The 20,957-nt window shown below is 40.9% G+C and overlaps 1 protein-coding gene across 1 annotated transcript in view; it reads right to left on the reverse strand.

Moving 5' to 3' along the window:
- TENM1 (teneurin transmembrane protein 1) overlaps window positions 1–20,957 on the reverse strand; it is an 887,850-nt gene that overhangs the window by 69,096 nt on the left and 797,797 nt on the right. The window contains exon 26 of the mRNA XM_061137497.1: window positions 2,070–2,224. Coding sequence (XP_060993480.1) covers window positions 2,070–2,224 — 155 coding nt within the window. The remainder of the gene's footprint in view (window positions 1–2,069; window positions 2,225–20,957) is intronic.

Genomic DNA, 20,957 nt, shown 5'->3' on the forward strand with positions numbered 1-20,957 from the left:
TGATGGACAGCAGTGGAGACAGCAGCTAAATAATTTGGATATGAAGCCTGATATCTTTTTTTTGACCACCATGCAGCATGCAGGATCTTGGTTTCCTGAGCAGGGATCAAACCCGTGTCCCTGCATTGGAAACATGAAGTCATAACCACTGGACCACCAGGGAAGTCCCATGAAGCCTTATTTCTCTCCTAGGCTGTCCTGTTGGTTTCTAGCACCTACCCCCTCCTACCACACTCAACTCTCCATCTCCCACCCCCCTCAAAAAAACCAACTTTTTCTCATGCTGAGGTTGTGTAAGGAAAAGGGAAGGGGGGGGGGGAGTTGGGGGGCTCCTGTCAGGGAAATCGAGACTTGGGATGAAATGCCATAGAGAAACTGTAAGTCTGTCTCCTGGTTACCAGGTTCCTGTTCAGTGGGCTACACTCTTCACCCCAATCTGAAAGGGGTGAGGTAGCTTTTATGGTGGCAATTATGGCTTGTGAACTGTTATGTGGAAAAGAACCCTTCTCGTGGTGATGACGATCCTGTACTTGCTCTATGTAGACAAAGAACTCTCTTCTCAGCATAACTTTGCCACACAGAAACAGATAAATTGTCTACAGCTGACTGATTGCAATACTAAGTGTTCTATTTTAAGTCAAAAATATCCCACAAGTGAATCATATATGTGTACCTTCTCTCTTTCATCCCCCTCCTCCATATAAACACATTCACACCCTTCCTCACGGCCATAAATACTGCTCCCTTTGCCTGCCTCCTGCAGGATTTTGCATCATGGAAAGTTAAGCTGCTCCAGGATAGCCTGATCCACTTGTATCTCTCTTAAAGATAGTTCATTCCTTTTGTCACTTTTCCAGGCCTTCCGATTCTTTTTTTATTTTTTGTAGTTGACTCTGACTATTTTCTGAGTTACTGGGGTGAGGCAGGGGTACCCTAACTATGGAGACTATGGCTGGTTGCCTACCAAACAGCAGTCCTTCATTGCTTGCTAACAGAACCCTGATTTGGGTTCTAGAATTAGGCAGCGATATGCTGAGGGAGGCTGCCCCAGTTCCAGAGGGTCTGAATCTATTTTGGAGATCCTGTTTCCCCTCTGCCAGTGATTTACTTCTGGTCAGTGTGACACAATGTGATCTGCTGGCATCTTTGCCTACTTCTGCTCATCTTACGATGTGAATTAATGAAACCTTCTTGTTGAAATCACTTTGATCACTTATAGTCAAAACCGTCCTCTCTGACATACCAATTCTAAAACCCTCAACTTCTATTTTAATCCATTTGAGAAGATAAGTAATCTACTTCATCAGAGTCATAGATTCATGGAAGTTAGTTTGAAAGTTCCTTCGATGACTGTCTAGTCTATTTCCCTCATTTAACACACCAACCTCTTGCAAACTATGTCTGCAAACTAAGACAGTCATTCACAAGGTGCAGGGGCTGTGCTATATGCTCTGTAATCTCCACCTGCCTAATCCTGATTTTCTAGAATTCTTGTAAAATCAGAATTTTGGACTCAGATGGGAACTACACTGAATTTCCCTTTTATCCTTATTGGCAAAAAAGCTTTCCTAAATAAATGTAAACTAGATCTCAGAGGGAATATTGCTTTTACTTAAAAAAGAAAAAATAATGCCCTAGAAATAGCTATTTACATACACATGAATAAGAAGTCATGCTCATATATTCATTAAAAAAGATTTTTAAAGACTTTAGTAATCAGTGCTTTTCCAAATGGGAGTTACTGTATTATTCAAAAAGAATAAAATTAGATATCTTGGAAAATAATTCAATAAGTGAAATTGGTCTTACCCTCTAATTGATTCAAACTTGGACTTTAATTTTCACGCCAACATTCTGCCTAGCATTACTCCCATCCTAGTTTTCCCTTTTCTCTCAACTGGAGTTTTTCAGAGGAGGGAAAAAGTCACTGACATCAAGAGAAACTTCTGCTATCTGGTGTTATAACGGATACACCAGGCTTCCTTTCTACCTAATTTCTGTATGAGAAAATTGTTATCCATTTCCATGATGCCAAATGGTGATAGCGCGTGAAAACCAGTGGTGCCTACCTGACTGATGTCCATTCCTGAGTCACAACTCAATGGCTGTGTGGATGTCAGACCGTTTGAGCCGATGACGGTAGTGATCACAGCATTCTCATCAATTCTCCGAATCATGGTCCCATCCACAAAGTAAATGAATCCGTGCCTATCAACTGTGATGCCTGTTGGGGAAGAGCAAACGGGTATTAGTAGTCCAAAGGGCCACATTTGCACCAAGATCAGCATTTTCAAAGAAGCCATCGAAATGAAAAGGCATCTTAAAGACATATGGATTCAATTTTGCTCAGCACAGACAGGGCAGTAACGGGAGAAGTTTGTGTGGACACACATTCACTTCTTTGTGTATTGAGAAGAAAGGACAGAGTGTAACACGTGGAGATCAAGCCAGGTCTCATCATTTCATTGTCCAGTTTTACATTGCCACTCACTCTCCTGATACTCGCTCAGCCCCACAAACAGAAAAAAGAAATTCCTCTTTAAGACAGATGGGAAAAAACAGGGGAGGCAGTGTAGGTTACATTGCTTTCAGAGTGCAGATGCATAGGCCACTGCTTATTTTCATAGTTGCATTAGAAATAACTGACTTGGAAAGCATTAAAATTATTTTTATCAATTCACAGTTAACAGAGTCTGTAATAATTCTGATAAACTGGGCTGAGTTTTTTTTTTTCTGTATTATCTGTTAAGAGGGGGCTGGAGAGCAAAATTATGGTGTCACAAAAGGAATGGTTAAGCTTCTAGAAAACATAAAAGTCAATAAAATTCTCACAGTAGTTTTACACACTGTGTTAATTAAAGTCTGGTTTCTTGGAAACTATATAAAGGCAGTTAGAAGGCTTGGGTTCTAATATTGAATGCATCACTTACAACTGTTTTGTGACTTTGACTGAGTCATTCGTATTGAAAAATTTCAGCCTCTTCTTTGGTAAAATATGGAAAAGGTTATCTGCCTATGAGATTGTGATTTATATAATAAGGAAATTTTTGTCTCTGTTCTTTTTTCTAGCACAGAGCTCCTAAAACTCTTGGAATTTCTCATAGTGAGAGAGAGAAATGTGACCAGTCTCTGAGGACTCAGGTCTCTTTGCTTCCATAAATGACAGTTCTCAAGAAAGCGTTTCATAGTACTGATGGTTGCCACTGGGTTGCTCTTATCTGAGCATGTTACTGGAGACCTACCGGAGGGGCTATACTATGAGTCAAGGAAGAAAGCTCAGTGGAAGACTTTGAAGGCCACCTCCTGACCTAGGGGCTGGAGATTGAGTTCACATGACAATGGTCAATAATTTAATCAACTATGATTATGAAGCCTCCATAAAAAGCCAAACAGCATAGCTTAAAAATAGCTGTGCAAAGAAGAGAAGCCAAAAGCAAGTGAGAAAAGGAAAGATATACCCATTTGAATGCAGAGTTCCAAAGAACAGCCAGGAGAGATAAGAAAGCCTTCCTTAGTGATCAGTGCAAATAAATAGTGGAAAACAATAGAATGGGAAAGACTAGAGATCTCATCAAGAAAATTAGAGCTACCAAGGGAACTTTTCATGCAAAGATGGGCTCAGTAAAGGCCAGAAATGGTAGGGACCTAACAGAAGCAGAAGATATTAAGAAGAGGTGGCAAGAATACACAAAAGAACTGTACAAAAAAGATCTTCACGACCCAGATAATCAGGATGTTGTAATCACTCACCAAGAGCCAGACATCCTGGAATGTGAAGTCAAGTGGGCCTTAGGAAGCATCACTACAAACAAAGCTAGTGGAGGTGATGGAATTCCAGATGAGCGATTTCAAATCCTAAAAGATGATGCTGTGAAAGTGCTACACTCAATATGCCAGCAAATTTGGAAAACTCAGCAGGGTCCACAGGACTGGAAAAGGTCAGTTTTCATTCTAACCGCAAAGAAAGGCAATGCCAAAGAATGCTCAAACTACCGCACAATTGCACTCATCTCACACACTAGTAAGGTGATGCTCAAAATTCTCCAAGCTAGGCTTCAACAATACGTGAACCGTGAACTTCCAGATGTTCAGGCTGGTTTTAGAAAAGGCAGAGGAACCAGCGATCAAATTGCCAACATCCATTGGATCATCAAAAAAGCAAGAGAATTCCAGAAAACCATCTATTTCTGCTTTATTGACTATGCCAAAGCCTTTGACTGTGTGGATCACAATAAACTGTGGAAAATCCTTCAAGAGATAAGAATACCAGACCACCTGACCTGCCTCTTGAGAAACCTGTACACAGGTCAGGAAGCAACAGTTAGAACTGGACATGGAACAACAGACTGGTTCCAAATAGGAAAAGGAGTACATCAAGGCTGTATATTGTCACCCTGCTTATTTAACTTCTATGCAAGGTACATCATGAGAAATGCTGGGCTGGAAGAAGCACAAGCTGGAATCAAGATTGCCGGGAGAAATATCAATAACCTCAGATATGCAGATGACACCACCCTTATGGCAGAAAGTGAAGATGAACTAAAGAGCCTCTTGATGAAAGTGAAAGGAGAGCGAAAAAGTTGGCTTAAAGCTCAACATTCAGAAAACAAAGGTCATGGCATCCGGTCCCATCACTTCATAGCAATTAGATGGAGAAACAGTGGAAACAGTGGCAGACTGTATTTTTGGGGGACTCCAAAATCACTGCAGATGGTGGCTGCAGCCATGAAATAAAAAGACACTTACTCCTTGGAAGGAAAGTTATGACCAACCTAGACAGCAAATTAAAAAGCAGAAACATTACTTTGCCAACAAAGGTCCACCTAGTCAAGGTCATGGTTTTTCCAGTAGTCATGTATGTAAGAGTTGGACTATAAAGAAAGCTGAGCATCGAAGAATTGATGTTTTGAACTGTGGTGTTGGAGAAGACTCTTGAGAGTCCCTTGGACTGCAAGGAGATCCAACCAGTCCATCCTAAAGGAAATCCGTCCTGAATGTTCATTGGAAGGACTGATGTTGAAGCTGAAACTCCAATACTTTGGCCACCTGATGTGAAGAGATGACTCATTGAAAAGACCCTGATGCTGGGGAAGATTGAAGGCAGGAGGAGAAGGGGAGGACAGAGGGTGAGATGGTTGGATGGCATCACTGACTCAATGGACATGAGTTTGTGTAAACTCTGGGAGTTGGTGATGCACAGGGAAGCCTGGTGTGCTGCACTCCATGAGGTCGCAAAAGTCGGACACGACTGAGTGACTGAACTGAACTGAACTAATCATGAAGCCTCCATAAAAACCCAAAAGGACATGGTTTGGAGAGTTTCCAGGTTGGTGAACATGGAGATTTGGGGAGAACGGCACACCTAGAGAGGGCATGGCAGCCTCCGCACTCTTTCCCCATACCTTGCTTTATGCATCTTTGGCTGTTCCTGAGTTATATCTTTTTTATAATGAACCAGTGATCAAATGAGTAAAATGTTTCTCTGAGTTTTGTGATCTGCTCTAGCAAATTAATGGAACCCAAGAAGGGAGGTGTTGGAGCCTCCTATCCATAGCAATTCTGTCAGAAACACAGGTGACAACCTGGACTTGTGACTGGCCTCTGAGGTGGTGGTGGTGGGAAGGCAGCCTGGCAGGACCAACACCTTAACCTGTGGGATCTGGTGCTATTTACCGGTAGATTGTGTCAGAACTGAGTGAAATTGTTGTACACCCAACTGGTGTAGATTTGCTTGGGGGCAGTTCTCGCCATGCTGGAAATTGGTCTCAAAACACCTTTTACTGCCTTCCTTGGCTAAAGTGATCAGCTGTCTTGGTTTGCCTGGGACTGAGGCAGGGTTCAGGTTTCCCAGGTGGAGTTAGTGGTAAAGAACTCACCTGCCAATGCAGGAGAAATAAGAGATGCCGGTTGGATCCCTGGGTTGGGAAGATGCCCTGGAGGAGGGCATGGCAACCCACTTCAGTATTCCTGCCTGGAGAATACCCATGGACAGAGGAGACTGGCAGGCTACAGTCCATGGCATCGCAAAGAGTCAGATATGACTGAAGCGACTGAGCAGGCATGCATGCACAAGGCAGGGTTCAGTTTTAAAAGTGGGACAATCCTGGACAGGCTGGCATGAGTTGGTTATTCTAAACCTAGACTTTTATAAATATCTAATAAAGTAATGCATTTAAAGAGAGTCAGACACTGATAAAGAACATATCGGTCAACTCCTGTTTCCCTTGCTACTTTGAAAATAACCACATGATATTACTTTAAACTAATCTACAGTTTAGTCTTTTTCTATCTTTTCCTATCTCTCCTTTATTCAGATCCTGTGAAACTCAGACTGTATGTTAATGTTAGGAAGATCTGTGATAACAAGCATATCCCTTCAATGCTCATGCGTGCATATGCGCACACACACACACACACACACACACACACACTCACAATAACTTTCCTGGCAAAGAGTGAACTCATCTAAAGACAGTTTATAAACCCAGCTTAATAAACTGCTTTTAGATGAGCTAATTCTTTGGCAGGAGGTTAATATTAAGGCTTGACTTTATGATGTACTTTGATTTAATCCTGATGTTCCTCATGAAGTATTAATCCTTAAGATCTATAAAAGTTACAGATTCATTTTAACTTTCCCTGAATGCCTCTAAGGGCTTCCCTGGTGGCTCAGAGGATAAAGCATCTCTCTGCAGTGCGGGAGACCTGGGTTCAATCCCTGGCTTGGGAAGATCCCCTAGAGAAGGAAATGGCAACCCACTCTGGTACTCTTGCCTGGAATATCCCATGGATGGAGAAATCTGGTAGGTTACAGTCCATTGGGCCGCAAAGTGTCAGACACGACTGAGTCTCTAAATGCCTCTAAAGTCATTTATGTTTTGATGAGTTCACCAAGGAAACCAGCACATCCAGACAAGGGGAATTCCATGTCAATAAGTCCCTTTATTATTTTTGGAGGCATAAAGACCTTGACGGACCATAGTTCCCTTATGGGCTTCCCTGGGGGCTCAGATGGTAAAGAATCTGCCTGCACTGCGGGAGACCCGGGTTCCATCCCTGGGTCGGGAAGATCCCCTGGAGAAGGGAATGGCTACCCACTCCAGTATTCTTGCCTGGAGAATTCCATGGACAGAAGAGCCTGGTGGGCTACAGTCCATGGGGTCACAAAGAGTTGGACACAACTGAGTGACTAACATTTTCACTTTCAACAAAGACTTTTAAGGAATTTTTTTTTTTTTTTTACACAAAACACTTTTAAGACTGGGGCAGGTCAAAGGATGATGGTACATGAATATTTCTTTCATCTCTAGAATATCTGGACTGAAGATGAACCAACGAGTATCTTTGCTTTTTATTTTTGTGTTTTGTCAAAATCAATTTCTTGAATGCTTGCTCTGGTGTGTGGCAGGACTATGATTTGGGATCACCTTCTATGGCTTCTGTATTCAGTATCACTGAATGTGAACTTGGAAATTTGGCTGTCATAAAAGAATGGACTGAGAGATCAAGAATCAAGTCTGGAGAGACAAAGGCTAAGAGTAGATATGCTTGAAGTCTATGAAATCATGTCAAACACTGTGCAAGTTCTATGAGAATCAAAGACAAAGAACCCATGTACATGAACAGTAAGACTCAGTGTTGCTCTAACGGGGAGGTGATAAACTTGGAGAATCAAATCGCTGAAAATTGAAACAGATTCCCAAAAGGTATAGAGAAATAAATGTATTCCTACAGAAACTAGCAATACAGGAACATACGTCTTTGTGCTGACATCAGGGAGGACAATTCTGTTTCTTGACTACTACACTTTTCATCCCCATCAGAGGGTGGAGTTTGTCCTGCTCTGGGGAGGATCATCTTGGACTTACATTGTTTTCCTGCTTTTAATTTTTGTGAACTTCTAAACACTGAACTGTTCTCTCTCTGTGCATCTCAGCTGAACTCCACAGATGAAGCTTATTAAATACTCACTGTTGGCCTCCAGGGCTTATTTGGCTGACAGTTTGTAGGATATTCTCCTTTCATATATTTGTGTAGCAATTTCTTTTATCACTGTCCAAATTCCAAAATACTCCTTTTTTGGAGGTTCTTTAATTAAATTTAATTGGGTTATACTGACATTTGGAGTTGAAAAAGAAATAGTAGAAAGGGTTTTGAGGGACTGTGTGATAGTTTTTTTTAATGCATCTAGGCATATTTTATATGTGCATATTTTCATTTCCTCTCATTTTCCTACACCAACCAACCCCCACACACAAATTCCCCAAACAATTAGTTTTACAAACTCTTCACTGGAGAAGTTTAAGGGGTTTTTAATTTTCACTGAGGTTAAAAACCAAATGAAATCACAGGCAAGAAAAAAGAGAATTATTTCTGCCATTACTTGGCGGGAGGGTGGGGGGAGGGGTCATCTCACATAATGAGTATTCTTCTAGCCCAGGGATGCTGATGATACAGTATGGTCTACTACTGTTTGTTAGACTGAGTGGGGGGAGATGGCTCATGCCCAGTATATTTTAAGTTTTTTTCTTTGGAGATAAGGATGTGAGTGATTTCAGATCACATAAAACCATCTGGGGCCAGCAAGATCTTGTAGATTCCATATGACTTTCAGATTTTGATATAGTTACACCCAGCTTTCCAAAATTTGTTACCCAATGTTGTGGGCATAATTTGTTCCAAGGGTCATGTCCCTTCGTGTGCTTATTTGATAGGGTTTTCACTAGCACTTAAAACACAAAGGAAGGCACAGTCTTTGAATGAGAACAGATTTAAACAGGCACTGAGAAAATCGCTTCTAGGGCTTCAAATGCTAACCAGCATTCATTTTTAGAGCAAGCAAAAAACCTAGAGATCTGTGCTATTACCACAAGGTTAGGCAGTGATGCGGGGTGGGTGGGGGTGGAGGTGGGAAGGACAACACAAGACAGCTGGGTCCCCACCCCACCCCATCCCCTCCAAGGAAAGCACTGCACTCAGGCGCCCAGACAGCATGTTTAGCTTGGAGCACATTTCTACATTTGTAAGAAAATAAATAAATCCTTGTAAATTAGTGCACATAATGAAAGCACTGACAGACCATAACCTGCAAGTGTGAATGGTGCTGTCTCCATTCATCAGCATTAAGCCCTAACCAGCTCTTTCTATGGAGGAAACTGCTCATAAATAAAGTGCATCTTGTAAAAAAAAATTATTCACAGTGTCTTATGCAAAGTAGGGGACATTATATCTGAACTGCAGGCTCTTTCCTCTGTGAAGCGTAGCTCTATATGAAACAGCTGCAAATTAACGGGCGAAAGTATTTGACTTCTTCTCTTGTCTTATTATCCTCCAATGAATAAATACTATAATTCTTAAGAAGGCAATTGCCTAAAGCTGGGGCAGCCTGGATAGTTACTAATAAATTTATCACCTGTTGGGGAAGAGGCTGTTGCTGATCGATACTGAAGCAGTAGGGGCAGCCTGATGTGGTATCACTAGGAGTCCAGATGTGGAGGTTAATAGCCTGGAAATAGTAGCTAAAATTCCAAATTAGATAACAGCGAAGATCAGAGTTTTTGGCTGTGCAGAATGCCAATTTCAAATGTTGGCAGAAGGCATCTCTGTATTTAATTTATAAAAATTACAGCTGTTGAGGCCACCTACATTTTTATTATTTCTGTATTAAAAATGAACCTTCTTGCGGGATATAAGCTTTGGAAAGTAGTCATAAAATTCTCTCCATCTACAGCCCTAGCAACCAGAAAACTGAAATACTGCTTTTTTTTTTTCCTGCCACAATCTGCTCTTTAATTTTATGAGACAGAGGTAAATGATCAAAATAAACTTTCAGCAAATGTCTTAAGTGCAAACATGGCATCAGCTAAATCTCCAATACTGAGAGGACCGAATTGTGTAGCTGACATTAACCAGTAGGTTGTAAAGTGCCCTTTAAATCAAAGAGAGATTAAAATATTTTGCTTTGTTTATGTGCATTTCAATTCTCTGAAAATTGGCATCATATGTGTGGTCTATAAGGCAATTCTCCACTAAGCAGAAAAGTCCATTTCCCAATTGATCTAACAACTGTCCACTTATAATTACCTACTGGGATCAGAAAGGGCCAAGTTACTTCTGCACAATAAGCCTATTAAGTTATCTTGTTAGGTAGACGCTAAATGGAGCTTCTAGAACTTGGAGAGATTACACATATCTGGACGTTACTAGGGTTGGAAGGAAGCAGAGCTTAATGACCAGCTGAGATGATTTCACTGTGTGGTTAACAATGAGAATGGGATTTTCTCAAGAAGAGATTCTAATAAACTTACTGTAACATTACATGACTAGAGAACAGTGTGAGGTATTCAATCACATGACTATTTAATAAAAAAAAAGTTACAGTATATTCTAAACAGTAAAGGTCAATTTGTGAGAAATTTAAATGCAAATTAAAAATGATAAGCATTCAGACTGATATGTCCTTTATTTCAAGACTCGGAAGGCACTCAGAGACATCATAAGATAGGTGGGCTAGTTGACCAAGAATTGTGATTGAGGGAAAGACAGGTAAGGTCATTTGTCTTCTCTTTTGCGCCTTCTGATCCTCTCAAAGCTTGAGCCTTCAAGGCAAGGCAGAGTGAATGAAGAGCTCTCCCACCTCCACCACCACTATTTTCCTAAAAGTTTACTGAGAAAGCTGTTTTTCTCCTCACTTATTAATTTATTCAGGATTTATTTTGCACCTATTACATGTCAGGGCTCCCCTGATAGTTCAGTTGGTAAAGAAACCGCCTGCAATGCAGGAGACCCCAGTTTGATTCCTGGGTCAGGAAGATCCACTGAAGAAGGGATAGACTACCCACTCCAGTATTCTTGGGCTTCCCTTGTGGCTCAGCTGGTAAAGAATTTTCCTGCAATGTGGGAGACCTGGGTTCGCTCCCTGGGTTGGGAAGATCCCCTGGAGAAGGGAAAGGCTACCCACTCCAGTATTCTGGCCTGGAGAATTCCATGGACTGTATAGTACATGGGGTCGCAAAGAGTCAGACATGACTACTGAGCAACTTTCACTTACTTAATATGTGTCAGGAAATAGATGTTCAGAGGTCAAATGACTAATTCCAGGTTGCCTACCTAGAAACTGCTAGATGTAGTCCTTGTTTGTCTGACTTCAATGTCCATTCTTTTCATCACTATCCCAAGAAGCCTAAATGGGGCTATCAATCACTTTACCACAAGAGCGGTGTACAGACTTGTTTCAGAGGATCAAAGAACTCCATGAAATTATCTGCAAAATGTTTTGTGTATGAGTATCATCATGAGAAGATGGTCCATTGCTTTTGTTAGACTGTCAGAGTGAACCATGACCCTTCTTTCAAATGGTAAGAATTCTGTTATTTCTGTAGATCTCTTGGACCTCTTTAGCATTATTCCTCAAAGATATTCTGTGGCTTCATTCCTGTAGAGTTGGTGAGTTTCATGAAATTTGAGTTTCCGTGTGATGGGGACTTTGGTAGCTTGACTATTGTTTATGATCTATTAAATAAAAAGGAGACCTCAAAAACAAGGGTCACAAAATCATATATCATCAGGGAACAGGTGGGTGACATAAGTTGGTAAGTTAGGTGTTAGATTATACAGGTTCTAGGGAAACAAAGCTTAACTAAAGACAGCATGTCCTACCTAAACACACTCAATATTTATTTTTAAATAAAGACACAGTGTGGGCCAAATGAATCATATCTTTGAACTGGATTTATTCCCTGAGTTGCCAATTTATGCTGCTTGCTAGAGGACAATCAGGAGGAATATATCGTCAGTGAAGAGGCTGTGAGCAGACAAGATCCATGCGCTTAAAATAAATCTAATAACCAGTATAGCACAGCCATGAAAAGTTATGTCCTGATACAGAGATTTCCCATTTACCCCCAGCCTCCTCTCCCTACCTCCCAAACCTCTCCCACTATCAAGGTCCTGTACCAGACTGGTAAGTCTGTTACAATTAATGAACCCACGATGACAAATCATTATCACCTCAAAACCACAGTTTACATTAGGGCTCACTCTCGCTGTTGGACATAGTCTGAGTTTGGACAAAAGTATAATAGCATGTTTCCACTATTAGAGTATCAGACAGATTAGTTTCAGGGTATTAGGATTCTGCTTAATTTTTCTGTGAACCTGAAACTGCTCTACAAAAGTGAATTCTATTTTTAAAAAGTTATGTCTTGGTTTTGGCCTGGTGCACTGGGAAGACCCAGAGGAATCGGGTGGAGAGGGAGGTGGGAGGGGGGATCGGGATGGGGAATACGTGTAACTCTATGGCTGATTCATATCAATGTATGACAAAACCCACTGAAATGTTGTGAAGTAATTAGCCTCCAACTAATAAAAAACAAACAAACAAACAAACAAACGAAAAAGATCTAGAAGACATAGTGCCAAGTGGAAAAAAAAAAAAAGTTATGTCTTGGTTTATAAGTGCTGAGAAAACAAAGATAATCAAATCTAGTTACGACTGTCACCATGGGAAAATGATGAGTGGATGGCCAGTGATATAATATTTGCTAAGAATGAACCTTTTGTTCCCACCAAGATCAAAGCTCAGAATTTGTGACAAGTTCATCAAATTTAGTTAAATCAAACAAGAAAATTGTCCAAGCTGAATTTGACTTTCTCTTGCTCTGCCACCCTTGTCTTCTTCATCCTTCCTTCAGAAAACTCCGTCTTTAGTATGACAGAGACAGCGCTATGTATTTGGGTCATCCTATTTATTTTTCTGAGAATGGAACTAGATTATGTTTCCCAGCCTCCTCTGCAGTTAGGTGTAGGAAGAAAGAATATATGTTACTTCTAGACCTGGGCCCCTGTGGTTTTTAGGTGATAAAAACTTCTGTTGAGCTCCTCTATAGAGCACCCCTCCTCCTAGGCTGGTTGGCTGGATACAGAGTACCCAGTGGAGGACTCGGAGCCTAAGGGATTGATGAGCTTCTGGATGGGAGGAGCCTGGTTCCAGAGTCACTGCTAGGAGCGGGGATTTCTCCAGTCCCACAGGACACCTTTATTGGACTGTGATGTGAGCAAGAAATAAACTACTATGTTGTTAAGCTATTGAGATTTTGTGTGTATGGAATCTATAGTTGTTTGCTTGCCCTCACTAATAGTGAGGGCACCAACCACTAACTCAAACCCTGTTCATCTTACAAGGTTTTTTATGAGATGTTTCTCTTTCAGGAAGCCTTCTCTGCAAACTCCACTTCTTTCTGGTCTGTTTTCTAACCTATGGAAGCTTTCTTTTTTTTTTTTAATGTGAATTCTCCAATCACACTCTGTGTAGGCAATAAGCTCCTTGAGGGCAAGAAGTAGATTTTATGCTTTAGTTATATATCTCAACAAATCCAGTAGACCTGGGCACAAATGTTCAATAAATCCTGCTGAATTATAGACTTAATTATCACACACTGATAATGAAATACATCTATTTTGAACCAAATAAAACATGCCATGACATCAATAAGGACCATGGATCAAATCAATGGCAGATGTGGGACTTCTCTGGTGGTCTAGTGGCTAAGACTCCACATTTCCAATGCAGTGGGCCCAGGTTCAATCCCTGGTCAGGGAACTAGATCCCACGTGCTGCAACTCAGAGTTTGCATGCTGCAACTAAGACCAGGCACAGTCAAATAAATAAATAAATATATATTTAAATTAATTTACTTATTTTAATTGGAAGCTAATTATTTTACAATATTGTGGTGGTTTTTGCCATACATTGACATGAGTCAGCCACGGGTGTACATGTGTCTCCCCTGTGCTGAATCCCCCTTCCACCTCCCTCCCCATCTCATCCCTCTGGGTTGTCCCAGTGCACCGGTTTTGAGTGCCCTGCTTCATGCATCAAACTTGGACTGGTTATCTACTTCACATATGGTAATATACATGTTTCAATGCTATCCTCTCAAGTCATCCCACCCTCGCCTTCTCCCACAGAGTCCAAAAGTCTGTTCTTTACATCTGTGTCTTTTTGCTGTCTTGCATATAGGATCGTCATTACCATCTTCCTAAATTCCATATTTAAGCTTTAATATACTATATTGGTGTTTTTCTTTCTGATATACTTCACTCTGTATAATAGGTTCCAGTTTCATTCACCTCATTAGAATTGACTCAAATGTATTTTTTTTATAGCTGAGTAATATTCCATTGTGTCTATGTACCACAACTTTCTTATCCATTCATCTGCCAATGGACATCTAGACTTCTTCCATGTCCTAGATATTGTAAACAGTGCTTCAGTGAACATTGGGATATACATGTCTCTTTCAATTCTGGTTTCCTCGATGTGTATGCCTAGCAGGGGGATTGCTGGGTCGTATGGCAGTTCTATTTCCAGTTTTTTAAGGACTCTCCACCCTGTTCTCCATAGTGGCTGTACTAGTTTGCATTCCCACCAACAGTGTAAGAGGGTTCCCTTTACTTCACACCATCTCCAGCATCAAATAAATAAATATTTTAAAAAATTAACTGCAAATGAATTTGATCCATGTAGACAGCTATACTGAATAGCTCAGGTTCCCTGCAAAGCCAGTCTACTGTATCAACACAACTTTGGGTTATGATCTTATGATCTCTGCCAACCTTGCTCTAATCTTAGGAGTTCTAAAGAAACAGCAGTGTCTCAAGATTTCACCTTAATTTGCTTCACTCTGGACCACATAAGGGAAAGCAGAGAGAACACTGGCTGCAAGGTCACATCAGGGGATCTGGGCTTCAGGGTGACCTGTGACAGATTAGTTGTAGGACTTGTCTTGACTTCCCAACCCACAGCCTAGCCACTACCCATTCACACTGTTACATGGTGTGAAGCTCACAAGAGCCAATGAAATAAGAGCCCTTTGAAGAGGCTTCATGGTGGCTCAGCTGGTAAAGAATCTTCCTGCAAGGCAGGAGACCTGAGTTCCATCCCTGGGTTGGGAAGATCCCCTGGAGAAGGGAATGGCTACCCATTCCAGTACTCTTGTCTGGATAATCCCCTGGACAGAGGAGCCTAGCGGGCTCGCATGGACCTAGTGGGTCCATGGGGTGGCAAACAGTTGGATATGACTGAGTGACTAAAACTGAAGAGGATGAAGTATTATGGTGGTGCTAAGTGGTGTCCTAATTGCTCAGTTGTTGCTCGAATTCTTTCTGAAAGTGACTTTTCTCAGCCTTAGAACCGTAAACAAAGATTTCCACATGGCTCTGCTTCAACATTTTAGGCTCTTCTAGGTCAGAGAGACATAGAAGCTTTAAGTCCACAAAGCATTCTATAAACCTTGCTGGGGCAGAAGGACCTATGTTAGATTCCAGAGAGAAGGCAGTGGTTGAAAATAATTTTGTTAGCTGAGGGGAAATACGGCACTACTGAACTATCGGTGTTAAAGCCTTCAAGCTTTTACAAGATAGCTAAAGCTTTCATCCAGAGGATCAAATAAATGAAGCTCCAAGCGGTGCAACTGGTTCAGGGAGACCCTGTGCTGGCGGCGGTGCTGGTGTCTCAACATTTCACAGTGACGTCAGATACTAAGGATGGTGTGAGTTATTTTTTCCTTGCTTTATAGAGGTGAGTGTGTGTCTGTGTGTGTGAGCGACTCGTTAAGTAGATGGTTCTAGTTCAAGTTGAAATGCGTACCTTATGTTTTATTTTTGTGCTAGACTTCTTGCTCAAAAATGCCTGCAAGTTAAGATTTGAGGGGAATCAGTACGTATGGGATACATGAGGTTGATGGGACACGAGCTGAATATTCTATACCTCCTGCTTAAAAAATTCTTCAAATATCAAGCAAGTATATCTGGGACACTTCTTAGATACAATTTGAGGAAATGCTTCGGTGATCCTAAGGAAACAAACCACCCCACAAGAACTTTATGTGAACATTTAGCCCAAGGAGGAAAGTTCAATTATTGCCCATGGACCGGCAAAAAACTAATTGCAGTTGTTGCACTCTGGAGGAAAATGAGTCTCTTTCAAGATATGTAAATGACCAAGAGGTTCTGATAAAAAAAGCAAAGTAAGTAGAATACCTTGGCCTGAATACTCAATTAAAGGAGGATATGAGGAATTAAATCTGACAGTGCTTACTATTCACAAAAGTGGGCTAACTCAAGAAGAATGAAAATTTCTGTAGGATAATTATTTGCATGGAGTACCTATCCAAAGACAACATGGAAGGCCCATTTAAAATTCTTCCAACACCTGTATATCTTGACTAATGAAGCTAATGCTAGAAGAGGAGTTCACGAAGTCAGAAGTGGTAGACAGTCATTCGTCAAAGGAAAGGCAGGATGATGAACACTCTGTGAATACAATTTTCAGACCTTTGAAATGAAGTTTAAAGAGGTACTCAAGAGGACCATTTAGTTAGACTCCACCAAAAATACATGATTAGAACATCAACAAACACAAATATGATAGGTAAGTGAAAGAAAATAATGAAGAAAAGCAGTAGTCTGATGAGACAACTTTTGGACTTGTTTCTTTTCCACGCTCCGACCTACAAGTTTGACAATCTGTGTGCAGAAGAAGGTTACATTGAAAGGGATTGAAAAAAATCGGGATTTGTTGTTCAAAGTGGGCTGCTGACATCTCTGGCCTTGTCTTGATTGAGATTAGGGTTTCCAAGGCCATTTCCACACCTTATTTCCTCCAAGTTCAAATACCCAGCCATGTTCAGGAGAGCTGTGAGAGGAGGAAGAATGAGTCTGAGGGTAGAAGCTAGGAGCTCCTGTTGTGAGACTGCCTCTGACTTTCAAATATTTACATAATCTCCCAGTCTTTGGGGTTTTGTTTTTGTCTAATGGTGAGGAGAAAAGCCGAGCTGCACATGTCAGTGGATTACTGTAAAGACCAAATAAAATAACATCAGAACAGAAGAGTCTGTGAAATCTTTTTGAAAGGTTACCACAAGTGCTGTTAATACTTCTGCTTTGATTAACCGTGAGTTTTCTGGCATCTTGCTTTGGTTTATCTGTTACATGATGACCTCCTTCAGCATGTAGATGGCAGGAACCTTCTGCGTAGTTCTCTCAGTGTCTCCTCCATGCTGGTGGTGACCATCAGCCTGTACAGGGTCCTGGGCTACTTTTCCAGTCAGACTGGTCTATTCTGAAATACATCTTTCACTTTCCCATCACCACATATTTGCCTGCACCAGTCCTGTGCCTGGAAATACCCTTTCCTTCTCCTAGTATCCAGATCCTGTGTGTGTATGTGTGCTCAGTCCTGCCTGACTCTTTGCGACCCTATGGACGGTAGCACACCAGGCTGTTCTGTCCATGGGATTTCCCAGGCAAGAATACTGGAGTGGATTGCCATCTCCTACTTCAGGGGATCTTCCCAACCCAGGGTTTGAACCCACATCTCTTTGCATCTCTTGCATTGGCAGGAAGGTTCTTTACCACCTGAGCCACTGGGGAAGCCAGCGGCCTCCCTACTCATCTTTTAAGACACAATGCCAAGTCTAGCCTCAATAACCACAATATGTAAGACTTGCAAATACCTTGACGGGGATACTTCCTTGTCAATGATGTCAATTTCATTGGTCTTGTCTGACGGTGGAAATCTGAGCCTCTCAGAAGAGATGTTATTCCACCGATACAAGTGAGTACAAATGAGGATCACAACAGGTATATGCCGTTAGGTTGCAAATCTCAAGTTTGGCCCATAACTAAGAATGTGAAGCTTTTCCACTACACTTAAGAATGCATTTTACATACTGAGATAGGGCCATTTTAACAAATCCATTTCAAGATCACCCCAACCTTTGTAGGAAGAGCTGAGTCATTCATTTCCCACTTATGATGCCTCTTTGTTCTCCACAGCCCTACCTTTCTTTGCCTTCTGTATTGATGTCATTCATCTTTAAATTTACCTAACCTATCGGGAAGACAGGTTAGAATCCACTCCCAGTTTTTCTTTACCCATGTGTCCTGTCCTTTTTCAGATTCCTTTTCTTTCTTACAGATCTTCCCCCTTCTGCTTATTTTCCTCTCCCCCTTTCTCCAAATCCCACCCAGCTCTCTGTTCTCTGAGCCACTCCAGGGCTTACAGTTTGCATCACACAACCTAAAGTTGATTACTATCTCCTTGAGTGTTTCCTCTCTTGTCTCCCCAACCAGATCATATTTCACTCACAGGCAGGGATCAAGCCTTTTTACTCCACTTATAATTTTCAAATTTCCCAATGCAGGCCAGATTGTCTGCTGTTGAAAAGCTTAACAAAACAGTGAAGTTCAGTGAACATGGTTCTTTTCCTGATAAGATATACCAGGAGCATGACATGGGTCTGACAGAGTAGCTAAAACCAGTGGGAGTCTTATAAATAGTATAGTGGGTCACTGACACTAGTGTCTCATTGACACTAGTTAGGTAATGCTAGTAGAAAAGAATATGCCTGCCAATGCAGGAGACGCAAGAGAGGCCAGCTCAATCCCTGGGTTGGGAATTATTCTCTGGAGTATGAAATGGCAACCCACTGCCTGGAAAATTCCATGGGCAGAGGAGCCTGGTGGGCTGCAGTCCATGGAGTTGCACAGAGTCAGACATGACTAAGTAACTGAGCACACACACACAAATGTATTGAAAATATTAAGATGATGGCGCCTCTGGACCCCTGCTTGATGGCCAGATCTTTGTTGTAACAAGAGATGGTTGCCATATTTGATGAAAGCATTTAAGCATAGTTCCTGTGTGTTTATAGAATAATAAATGACTAAGGTCTATATTAAAAGAGAACGATTTAGGCAATTAGGAAAAAAGCAAATTCATAACAGTCAGTGAGTCTAATAAAGAAGGTAAAATAAAAGGAAACAGAGGCATTTACAAATACTTCCAGACAACATTTCGCAACTGCAAAGGTTCCTTAATTCCACTGTTCAAAATATAGCTAGCATTTCCTAGAACTAAGAAGATATCACTTTTGGGCCAATTCAGAAGGCAGTGGTTTTGATAACGTGTTAATTGAATAATTAAAAAAATTAAAATAAATTATTTGAATAAAGTCATACTGTTAAAACTAGACCAGATATATTTGGGAAATAAAATAGTGCCCAGTATTAGTAAACAACAACAAAAACAACCTAATAAACAAAAAACAAAAGTGAACAATCCCACCCTCTGACAACTTAAAGATTTTGAGGGTGCTAGATGTTGATCTCTGGTTTCTCAAAAATTTAAGCCTAACAGGCTAAAATAAGAAGATTTTGAAGTAGCCCTTATTCAGACCTCTCTCCCCAGAAATGCTGCCAGTTTTTCCACTCTGGGAAAGGTGGGAGGCACTTTTGAGGTCCTAAAGTAGGGCTGGGACAGTTGCCTGCCTACAGTTCTGGTTTTACTTTGTTCAAGAGTACACAGAAAAGATTATAGAAACCAAAGTAGGCAGTCTTGGTAGAAGACATTCTGATGGCTCTTTGACTTGGGGCCGGGGGAGTAGGGGGGAGAAGTGGGAGGAGCAGATCTATCCATCCATTACCATGGCTTTAATTCCCTTGGGTTAGAGATGCCTTCCAGAATGAGGAATGATTCCTGCCCACTAAGGGAAATTACTGCTGTGATCAGCTTTCTTTCCTGAGTAAACATTGGTAAAATGGGGCACCCACTCACCTTCCTTTCCCCAAAAACCTATTACACAGTCTAACAAGCCTTTTGAAAAACCAAATGGAATAGCTAGCAAATGAAACTGGAAGAAAAATAGAGCAAATAACACTGGGGCTTTCTGGCTAGGCTTTGATATTTGGGGCTTGAAGATAACCTCACATTTGAGTTATTAAGCCTTTGATTCCTCAGAGGGAAACTTTAAATGGGCCAGGACTCACTCCCAAGGAAACAGTGACTTTCTTTGGTCAACAATAAAGCTGACTCATTACATCAAAGGGTCTTTAATATTGAGGAAGTTCAGTGTCAGCCATTTAGGGAACTCCACCTATGGACACACACTAGATGTGTTGGTGAGCTCTGTAGCTAATGGAAGAGCCTCAAATGCAATCAGTTCAGAAAATAAGGAGCTAATACTGGCCTCTGCAGGGGTGCCGAAAGACTCTACTTCAGGGCCAGCGCTGGTGCATATTCTGATATGTTGGTTCCTGTGCCTTAGAGGTTGTTAAATATTTTGAACACTATCTCTATGAGTGAAAGCCTTATTTAAATCAAACAAACAAACACTTTTAAAAATGGAATTATCAGGTATAAATTTGAAAGTTGTTTTCTAAGCCCGACTTCTGACTTAACATTGTTTTAATTTAGGAAAGATTTCAAATGGAAGACAACTCAGAAAATTACAAACTGCCATGCACCTACCACCCCAATTTAAGAGGTGTTAATATTTGCTTCCTGTATCTCTTAAAAAAAAGAAAATGTTGTGAAAACAGCCAAAATCCATGTCTTTATCTCTGTTCCCTTTTCCCTTCCCTCCCTGGAGGTGAGTACTAGTTTGCAGTTAGTGTGCGTCATCCCCTTGCATGTTTTTATACATTCTCTACATATGTGTATGTCAAAAAATAATATATGGTGTTGCTTGTTTCTATGCTTCAAAAATTTATGTAGGAGATGGATGGTGGTGATGGTTGCACAACAATGTGAATCTACTTAATGCCTCAAAATTGTAACTTAAAAATGGTCAAAATGGGAGAATTCCCTGCTCCAGTGGTTAGGACTCTACATTTGTACTCACTGGGCTGGTGTTCAATACTTTGTTGGAGAACTAAGATCCTAAAAACCACACAGTGCTCTCCCCCAAAAAACCTGAAATGGTAAATTTTTGTTTTGTGTATTTTAACCACAAAAATATGCTAATGAATCACATCATATATATTCTTTTGCAATTTTCTCTTTCATTCATGCCACCTTATGCTTTATGACTATTAATGCTTTTACACAGGCATCTAGTTAATTCATTTCTACTGTTGTATATATCCCATCATTTGACTAAACCTGATTGATGGAT

Source organism: Dama dama, chromosome X (genome assembly GCF_033118175.1).
Source record: "Dama dama isolate Ldn47 chromosome X, ASM3311817v1, whole genome shotgun sequence".
NCBI classification, from domain to species: Eukaryota; Metazoa; Chordata; class Mammalia; order Artiodactyla; family Cervidae; genus Dama; species Dama dama.